The 10487-nt window shown below is 38.9% G+C and overlaps 1 protein-coding gene and 1 non-coding gene across 2 annotated transcripts in view; one reads left to right on the top strand and one right to left on the bottom strand.

Moving 5' to 3' along the window:
* Positions 1–8778, bottom strand: part of LOC140945554 (glutamate receptor 1-like) — a 15920-nt gene extending 7142 nt beyond the window's left edge. Inside the window, exons 1-10 of the mRNA XM_073394567.1 lie at positions 8694–8778; positions 7843–7980; positions 6823–7062; positions 5309–5493; positions 4295–4348; positions 2718–2843; positions 2092–2223; positions 1430–1537; positions 1188–1307; positions 105–299 (exon numbers count right to left, since the gene is read on the bottom strand). Of these exons, the coding sequence (XP_073250668.1) occupies positions 105–299; positions 1188–1307; positions 1430–1537; positions 2092–2223; positions 2718–2843; positions 4295–4348; positions 5309–5493; positions 6823–7062; positions 7843–7980; positions 8694–8778 (1383 nt within the window). The remainder of the gene's footprint in view (positions 1–104; positions 300–1187; positions 1308–1429; positions 1538–2091; positions 2224–2717; positions 2844–4294; positions 4349–5308; positions 5494–6822; positions 7063–7842; positions 7981–8693) is intronic.
* Positions 3071–3144, top strand: Trnar-ucu (transfer RNA arginine (anticodon UCU)). Its single transcript has one exon. It is a non-coding gene; the product is annotated as a tRNA-Arg (tRNA).
* Positions 8779–10487: the final 1709 nt, after the last annotated feature.

Raw genomic sequence — 10487 nt, 5'->3', positions numbered from 1 at the left:
CTTTTCTTTCTATCCTATCTCGAAACCAAACAAGGGATATCACAAACCCAATCAAAATAGAACATCACAAATAAGCCAAGACAAAAATTCCACATATCACAAACCCCTCTGACAAGTTCGCCAACCATTCCGTTCCATGTTCCATTATCTGTCAGACCCCCATACTTCCCATCTGGGACCTCGTAGATCTCGTAGGAGAAATGGAGAAGTTTTTGTAGCTCATTCATCAGATCAATACAGTATCCTTTGTACTTCATGGTACCATCCTCTTGCTCGTCGTGCATCACGAACGGTGGATCCTGTTTTTATGACGAAAAGGACACCAGCATAAAGAAAATTGAACGAGTTTGAGTTGTTTACGATTGTTATTACACTTGTCCATACTACTCGAGTAACAGAAGGATTCATAAAATAACTAAGATAGTACGCGCGCTCTGATTGGCCGAGAGGAGTGTTTGCATGAGAGTATGTAAACATGGTTGTGGGTCGTTGTGGCGTCAAGTTGTTTGGCTTTTCGCGCGCTTATCACGCAAGCACGAATTTGAAAAAGTTTTCGAGTTCAAAACTCGACAAGTTTACTTTATTTACCCATTCCTTCGTCGGCTGAAACATGGAAAATCGTTATAAGGAAGGTGAGTCAATTTTTCTTTGCTTAAGCCGGCATTTTGAGCGAGAAAAATCCGTATTTTGCAAAGCATCTTTTTGCAAAACAAGAACTGATTACGCATGCAAGACTTCGTGGACAAGATTTTGCGACTGGTAAGAATTTCTCTTTTAATCAGTGCCATACATAAAGTTTTGCGTTTTTTCTCGTGAAAGTTATTTTATAAAAGCAATAGAAAACTTTTTCCTGTGTTTGCATAGCCTGATATAAACACTCGAGGCGTTGGGAGAATTCTCGACGGTAATGCAAACCCTCGACTTCGTCTCGGGTTTGCATAACTGTCTCGAATTCTCCCAACCCCTCTTGTGTTTATATCAGGCTATGCAAACACAGAAAACGTTTTCTATTGCTTAAATGGAGTGCATATAAGAGGCTGCGTTTAAGTAAAGAAAGACTGAATGGGCATCAAGAAACAAGTCGTGGAGTAATTATCGATGCTTACGTATATCTAAGTTAAAAATACTTTAAAGTAATATAACAAATGGAAACTGAAGGATAAAAAAAATGTTTTCATTGTCATTACAAGTATAACTACAGTCTTGAGCTTCCTCCCCGCTAAAGTTATTCCAGATGGCGCACTCTCCGCATTTCGTAAAACGTTTGTTGAAAGTACCGCGAGCTTCGATGCATTCCAAGTCCCAATCTGAAGACAAAAGCCAGAAAAAATTATTGCATGAACGAGTGGATTTTAAGAGCTTTACTCTAATGAAGTGAATACAGAGTTACGTGGAGTCTAAGAGGCCATAAAATTACTGCGCAACTTACTGTTATAAAGGAATTGTTGCGAAGATTCAGGATTTCGAGTTCAACCTGATCAGTTCTCATTCCGTCCTTGTCCAGCCTAATGGAACCTGTAACACCTTCAATGTTGACCTGTTGATGGAAATGTTTAATTGCATCCCTTCTAATCCTCTTAAATCCACTTCTTTTCTTTTCTGTCTTATTTTATTTTTCAAATGTGACCTACGTCGGAACAATACAGTATTTTGTGGGTCCGCTTAAAAGTCCCGGGTCTTCTCCGAGGGAACGTCCCATGTAAGGGAAGAGAAGCACAGTCTTGGATTCTGGATTCCACGCGGTGGATTGTGGATTCCAGGTATTGGATTCGGGATTCCCTGTAAGTAGAACTTTCATTCCGGATTTTGATTGTAAGTTACTGGATTCTGGAATCAGGATTTCCTTACATCGGGCAAAACAGAAGAGTTATTTCGGACGGAGAAGATATTTATATGCTAAGCAAGATGTAAACTATTCTGACTATGAGAAAGAGGTCGTCACGTCGCAGGCTTCGTTCAGGGAGAAAAATAAGCTATCTCAGTTATGTAATACTGAAAAGGTGCTAAATGAGGTCATGATGTCCCGAAAGTAGGATTTTACAGTCAGCTTAATAGAATTGGCCATTGGCAAAACGGACTCTTAGCTTTTACCTGTTTTATGCAATTTAATATCGCAGCTGTGTCTTGTGAAGTTACAGCAGAGCCGTTAATTGAAGAACATGAAGCTGAGTTTACTGCTTTGCTGATAACTTTACCCGCATCATAGGCCAACGCCATCGCATCCTGTGAATTCAAAAATATATATATTGGTGAAAAGATACCTGAGGTTTTTCGCTTAGGAGGTGCTCATGTCATTAACGCCAAGTAACAAAGTACTGAGTGAGCAGTTACCCCTTGAAGGCACTCGAGGGTAGAGCCGAGTGTGCCGTAGAGGCCTTCAAATACTGACCCTGTTTAAGACAAAAACCTTTCGTTCCCTCTTTCTATTAAAGAAGGTAAACAGCGAAATTGTAGACCCTTTTTAAGGCTTAGGACCATGAAAGCGACGTACCCTATTCTACACTCGGAATATTCGTTTTGGATAACTGATATAAGGGAGTGCCCAGGTGAGTTTGTTGAGTCGTATATCAATGAACGATGACATGACGACAAGAGTGGGTGATCCTTTGAATATCCGTTTGTCCAAAATTTGCTTTGTCCAAGGGCTAATATACAACTTCAAGACTAACTGAGATAATATAGTGTATCCTAGTGATGCTTCAAACTTACGGACGTACCTTTTGAGAATTGTTATATTGACTTCCAAATGCTGCTTTGATTGTATTTGAATCTGAGCCCTCTCTGAGAGGAAGTTTCATTCCTAACACCACACTGTTATCGCGGGCTGTTAAATTCATAGGGACCTGTAAGGAGAAAAACCATTGAAAGAATGTTTACAAAGTAAAGGTCCCTAACTCTAAGAAATGTTATTTCTCATATAACAGGTACCACCATTTGGTCCGCACACAACTTAACCATGAATTGCAAACGCAAAAAAAGAATAAACTTATTATATTTCTTTTTTTTCTTTCATCAAAGAAAATGTAAACTATATGATAAAGAAAGAAAAATATACCGCCGTGTATGTGCCGCCCCCGTGGCGCAATGGATTAGCGTGTTGGACTTCTAATTCAAATGTTGTGGGTTCGAGTCCCACCGGGGGTGGGTTACTATTTTTTATTTATTAATTTTTTTTTTTCTAATCGACTATCATTTTGTTCTACTAACGACCCGAATGGTGGATTTTATTGGTGTATCCTTGGAATCTTTTGGCAACGCTACAACTGGTATTTCGAGGAAAATTTAAGGAGAATTTTTGAAGTAATGTTTATCTGCTTTCTTCTGTACCCTATATACAGCTATTTCGACAAAGTTTATCGGAAAAAGTAGTGTATTGTTCATATCCCATTTTACCTTTCGGGATTGTCGCGTGCACATTTTTTTTCCGACAACCTTTCTCGAAATAGCTGTATAAGGTTTCGTCTGTGGGTCAAACCGGTTGTCCCGGCAGGCGGCAACCAGATGACTCCAGAAGTCTCGGTCTCAGCAGCATGTTCCGTCGGTTTTACGGAGCCTCCCTCAATGACCCTTGAGATGTATTGTAAAAACAAAAGTTTCTGGCCGCTAACACTTCGTCTCCCTTCAGATGGTACATACAGGGCGAATCGATCTGTTGACACGATTCTCCTTGTCGCTGCGAAATGAGTGGCCAAGGAAGCGGAGCTGCTGTCCTTTGACCTCAGATGACAGGGGTTAGTTAGAGTCCACGTCTCCGACCCATAAAGTCGAAAGACACTCAGAACGGTACACTTGTAAAGGCGAACCTTGACAGCCAATTTGCAGGTTAGACTTGCAAAGGCTTTCTTGAAATCCACGATGACGAGGATGAGAGGGAGGTTGAACACTCCTGAGCCGTCGATGACACAACGAAGAATATGTATCTGGTTTAAAGGAGATTTAACTTTTCGACTTGAAACTTTGCATGCGGGAAATACTTCTTAAAAAATGTTCTTATCCGTTGTCACTAATGAGCTATCTTAGTCAAGTGACTTGTCCTGCCCATTTTTTGCCGTTTAGTTTGGTCAAATTTTACGACATTTTACAAATACTAGTTGTGATTTATTTTGTTTTCTTTCAATAACTATTAACACAAGGTTTATGGAATTCATCGGGGTTACGAACTGGACACAACTTTCGGTGCTCAGTTAACCGCTCTACCATTGGTCAAGCTGGTCTTAGGTTACGCTAAAACAGGCAACAACAACAAAAAATACTTTAAATTTTTCTAAGTAGAAAATGAATACAAAATATGTATGTCTACCTCTCCTTGAAGAATCCAATTAAATTCGTTTTTATTGCCGCAAGGTTTCTGTTGGAAAAGTAAAGAAAATGAGAATCAAAGCTCCTTAGTGTTGCGTGGGTAAATGAATAAACCATTGGCAATTATTGAACGACGTTGAGCAAAATGTCGTGACTTGTCAGTGGCAAGTAGGTCAGTTGAACTGCGAGATACTGTCAAATCACGATATTTTTGCAGTAACCCAGTTCAGTAATTGTTTTATCAATGAATGTCTTCGGAAAGCGTGGATTCATTTACGCATGAGCAGAATATTATTTGCAGCCAAACAAAGTTGGACGAAATTGCGCATGAGTAGACCATTATTTGTAGACAGTTATTTGAGGATCACGTGATAAGCGGTGGGGTGGGGTTGGGGGGGGGGCGCAAACAGAGTGTATTGTGGTGAATTAAAAAAAAGCAGGAAAGAGGGAGAGAGAAAAAACCCAGGTCAAACTCGTTTCTCCCTTAGAAAATTGCCGGAAGGTGGGGTAAAAAACTCTGGGGACGAGTGGACTGCACTCAGGCATTAAACGGGCACCCATCCGGAGAAAACTCTGCAATGAACTAGCATTTAAAGTGCACTGTTTTCATTCAGCATTGTTTATCTCCTTAGCAGGGTAGTGATCGATAGTTTTTATTATTAACCTTTTTTATTTATTCTTTCTTTTTTTGTGGGTACATCCTAAGTATGAAAGCGAACGTAGTCCAACAGGCGGAAAACGCAAAACATACAATTACATCTCTGTTGATCGCATAAACAGATGTCGTGAAAATTTATCGCTCTCGAGCCCTCCTTAGTCTTAGAAATGTCATGGGAAATGGACTGCAGCTTATAATTCACGAAATGCTCTTATCAGGGAAGTTAACGTCATTCGTATTGATGTCAACAGAAAATCGGAACATTGCCTAAAAACTGCAAGAACAGGTAGAAAACCATTAAATGGATGACAAGTGCAGCTATCTGTGGAAATAAACATCCTTAATGATCACCTGTTGCATGAGTAGTTCAGTGTACTCTTGGTCAGCGTACAATAATATCATGTCAGGTTCAAAACTGCCAAGTTGTTCAATCGCTGTTGATATTTGCCCTTTCCCTGGAATCTGCACAAATCCAACCGTGAGCTTCGAGCTGTGGGATATGGCATAAAAGTATCCAGCTTCGTGCAAACGGTTCTCTGAAAGAAAGATCATCGCGGAAGAAAGAAACTCTTAGTATTATATTAAAAACGAATAAAAGGCTGTCAACTGATTTAAGAATTTTGGAACGCAAATATATTACCAAAAAGAGTAGTTTTCAAAGCCATTGCTTCTAAGTTTTTCTAGTCGGCCAAGGATTGGGAATTATAGGGGACGTTTTGTCGAAACTTTAATTTGAGGAGACCTTTTTTTTTAACAATAATGGTCAATAATCGCAGTGTCTTGGTATTAAAATGTGAATAACACAACTTCCGAAAAGCGTAGTTAAGCTACTAGAATGACCTCGATCCGAATATTTTAGACGAATCGAACGGTTATCCAGAAATTTTTTTTGCTTTTCTCAGCCTTTAGAAATTTCTAGGCCATATTGGCTCCTTTGAACAGTTATTTTACAAATAAAAGTCGCTGGTTTTCCCCGTTGGGTGACGGACAACACTTCATTTCTCCCTCTATTAACACTAGTCAGAGCGCCTAAGTATAAACGTCAGGAGGAAGGCGAAGATTTAAAGGGTTTCAGAACTTGAGCGTTTTTATCAATTTCGAGCCCGAGACTAAATGCCGAAAATTTCGAGATAATGGTACAAATAAAGCTAAATGATATAAATTGACCCTGAAAGCCAATGGAATCTAGTGAAAGCCCATCAGACTTTCTACCTCAATTTGATAAGCTGTATTAACCCATAAACTCTGAAAAACTCGACTCTTGAAGAACAAGCGGAGGGGAAAAACGACAATTACTAGACCCCGAGACCCGTGAGCAAAAAAACTGGAGACTTCTAGACGCAAAAATCCCCCGAAAAGGAGACTTTGAGACCCCTCAAAAACGCTTCCGATTTCGATATCGGACCAAAATTTTCCGAGACCTACGTTTTTGGTTTTTTTTTTTTTTGGCTTGCACGCATGTGCTGATCTTTACTGTGATCTTCATAACACAATCAATCAGGCGGCTCACGGTTTTGCCAAGTTTGACAGTAAAACGTAAAATCTATGTCGATTTTAAACAAATTTTCTGGTTACTAGTAGTAACTGAAAATTTAGGGGAGTGCGTCCGGCAGTGATTTCACTGAACCATTCACGTGATTTTTTTGCAGACGAGACTAAACCTTAAAACCGAGGCAAAACGTAGATACCAGTCCCTCGGCTGGCCGAGAAAAAGCCCCTGAAAAATCTGCGGGGAGGCTAACAGTGAGAGCGCAGAGGAATGCATCTTCTGACGCAATTATTATTAGCAATGTACAGAGGACTTTGAAATATATAGATAGACGTAGCAGCCGCAATTCATGATTTCACTAATTAAATTCCCCTACCTTGATATACTAAAGAGATCTTTTTCCATTGGAACGTGTTAAGTATATCAAGTGAAGCATGTGCATAGGCTTTGTATCCCGCTGACAACTGTACCGCGTTTTCACATTGACCGGGTGGGTTGCTGTCTCCATGGAGACGAATGAGTGGAATGCCGGTTATTGTGGAAAGGGCGCATGCTGGAATCCTAGTATGGCTTCCCTCGATAACTGAAAGGACGTTTAGTTGATGAAGTAGAGATGCTGAAAATACAATAATGTAGGAAGTTAAGGTAACAAAGATTGAAAACAACAAACAGTACCCACATCACATTGGGACTGATACATTTAATAGGTTATTCTTTTACTCATGGATAAAATCGGAACCACAAAAATGCTTGTAAGATAAAAACGTTTCCATTTTTTCCGACTTGGCCGTTGTTATGACTCCATGACTCCACTTGCGACTAATAAAATTGAAGTCCAAGTACCTCTCTTGAATCTCAGAGTCGAACGAGAAGCAGAAGCGGACGATGCTGACAAACTAATCTCAATCCTCGTTTCTACACTTTATTTTATGCTTGGTAACTTATTACTTCCTACGCGCTAATCCCGCAACTCCTCCATTTCACTAATACGTGAGCAACGGGGTTCAGCGCAAGCGGAATCGGAACGCCCTTTTTATTCACTGTCTTCTCCTCCGATTACGGCTCAAATTCTGTAGCCAGAGGAAACATTCTACAGGTTGCATTTCTCTGGGACGATCTGGTCCTGTAAATTGGGTGATACCCCAACCATTTTCTAGTTCTATCTTATGAATCAGCACTCTTCTTGATGTGTAAAGTAACTCTTCTGTGTAAAATAACTCTTCTTGATGTGTAAGACGTTGAAGAGTAATTAAATAGATGTAGACGGTCACGTGCTTACATATCTTCTACAGTACTAAACCACTGACCGTTTCATCTGGTGATTTAGGGGGCAGAGACAACAAGTCATGCAACAACTTATTCTAAATAAGAATTAGTTTAATCACGTAAGTCCCACCTTGATTGACTAAGTTTGTATCGTTTGTGATGGTGAAGTTCTTCAACCTTATGGCAACATTATTTACACCAGATGACGAGTTTACTGCAAGGCTCAGTGCATCAAACTCGCTAAATTCATGTTTTGCGTTAATGAAACCTGAATCAAAGAGAACAAAAACAACGTTTATGTCCCTAATCAAATATTCACTTTGGCATCACTAGAATTAAAGAATGAGAATCGGCGATTGATTTTTTTTTTTTTTTTTCATGTGGATCTCGAAAATAACGCTCGTCATATATGTTCATTTTTGGTAAACTTCCTAAGTGACAAATTGACTTAGCACTTTCTTCGGTGACTAAGTAACGTGTAAGGGGCGAAGTGCTACGTAAGTTTCTTATTTTAAGACAGTTTTGTATATGCACTGATCTATTAGACGTGGTAATAATTTTAGCCTAATGTTTGCATTTATAAAGGGATCACGATGGTCGGAAATGGGTGTTTTGTTCCAACCCAATCTTTCAAAGACCTGCAGAATTTGATAGGAGAATTCCTGGTTTGGAACATTGTGTATTTAATTACAGAAAATTTTGCATTTGTGTCGAGCAGTATGACGTCACAAATGACGTATAAACGTTACGTCAAATTTTGATAATTTAAAATCCATTTTAATTTGTGTGTACTTTTAATCTACTATAAAAAAAAAAGATGCATGGTTGTAGCTAGGTGGAAACCCCATCTCTCTTTTCTGGTGACCACTTATACTTATGATATGTATTCTAACTAAAAGTGCTGTAATACATGACTAGAAGTATAAAAAGAAAGAACAAAAACAAATCGATCCGAAATGCGAATTGGTCTGTTTGACGTACCACAGGTGAATATCTTGGTCATTTGCGCCTTTTCAACAAATAACACCACTGTCATCAATGATACGACGAATAAGTTTACGTCCATTTTTAGATTCCTAAACGAAAGATGGAAAAGCAACGTCAAAGAGTCTATTTATTTTAAGCGTCTAAGGTTGATCTTAATATTCAGAACGTGTCATTTATTTCTTATCCTGTTCCTATTAAAGACCTCTTAGATAAGCAAGACTGTAAAATTTTCGGTGACAAAAGTAATTTTGGTAGATAATCACGCGGTTCGCCTCATACATCCCTTTAAAAAAAAGACTGTTTATACCATCTCCACAAAATAAAATTGTGCGCGCCCTAAAGTATAAATACTGATCGACTGTTATCATGCTACCTTCGTAAATAAATTGATAGTTAAACATAACCTTAGTATAGAATAGTAAGGATTTAATGATTAGTTCATTTATATATATTTTAGTGACCTACAACTCAGGGGGAGTTGCGTTCATGTAATGAATGCAGTTTGCTCAGATGTCGCCACGTGACCTCAGCCTAGATACGTGTTTGTATAAGGGGGAATCTGGCCTGAGATCGTAAAGAACGAGTAAGAAAACAATGGCCTTTGAGTCACAGATAAAAAAAGCTTTTTTCAAAGATCAAGCATGAAAATTCACTAAAGTAGCCTTAGCTTGGTGATTGCCTTACTTTTGCGCCGCATTGCTAAAATTTGGCTTTGGATCTAATCGCAATCGCTCGTTTCTTCACAAGCCAATCCGAAACACAACAATCGCCATCACGTGACATCCTTCTACGGGCTTTCCCTCTCTTTCGACTGGCTGCATACTTTAACAATGAGTTCTCAGTTTCTTTAAAATTCTTCTTAGGCTTTGTTTTGGTTTGACCGATCCACTCAATTTAAAAGTTGTGGTTGTTTGGCACTGCTGAATAAATTTTCCTTTTAGTTATTTATGCTTCAATACATCTATTGTGCAGAACGTTACATTTTTGCTGTTAGTTTAATACTGTATACGACTATCGTGAATGCACACCTAGGTCTGACTCTACATGAAGTTCTTCTTCTGTTTGGTTAATTATTCAAATACCTACTTAGTACTCTAGCTTTTCTCTAATTTGGAACTGTATGTTTTACCTTTCCTTACACGATTTTTAGCATTTCAGGGGCACCCAACGACCAAATGTTTCCAAATACGCCAGGAGTGTCTCAGATGGTTTTCTCTACGCTTTAGAAGGCTGTTTGGTTAATTTGGAGTTGCCCTAAAAACTTTTTATCTGTTTGGATGTCTTAGGGGAACTTTGATCGTCACGAAAGTTTTAGGAGGCTTTTTCGTCTTATCCGAAAGTGTTAGCTACCCTTATGGGTCCGGTCCAAAGTTCGAGGACATGAAGTAGCCTTGCTTTAATTAGAAAATTATAGGGGACTTTTTATCTTTATACCGAAAGTTTTAGGAGACGTTTTTTTAACAAAAATCGCAATATCTTGGTTATAAATGTGAATAAAACAACCTCTTTTTTTGGGGGAGGGGGGGGGGTGGCTTTTTTCAAGCTTTAGAAATTTCTAGGTAATATTTGCTCCTTCGAACAGTTATTTTGCAGAAAAAGTCTCTGGGTGCCCCTGGCATTTTGCCTCTTCATGAAATTTCGATGACTCAGTGTGACGGTTAAAGGTAAGTTATTTCTTTCGTAGGACAAATTTCTGTGAGACTGTTCAAGGAATGAAGTCTTAATCCATTTTCTAAAATTAGCAAAAAAACTAAGATTACTGTCCCCTCATTAACTGAGATCAAAGCA

This window comes from Porites lutea, chromosome 8 (assembly GCF_958299795.1).
Source record: "Porites lutea chromosome 8, jaPorLute2.1, whole genome shotgun sequence".
In the NCBI taxonomy this organism is placed as follows: Eukaryota; Metazoa; Cnidaria; class Anthozoa; order Scleractinia; family Poritidae; genus Porites; species Porites lutea.
This window is presented reverse-complemented; position numbering and strand designations above follow the sequence as displayed.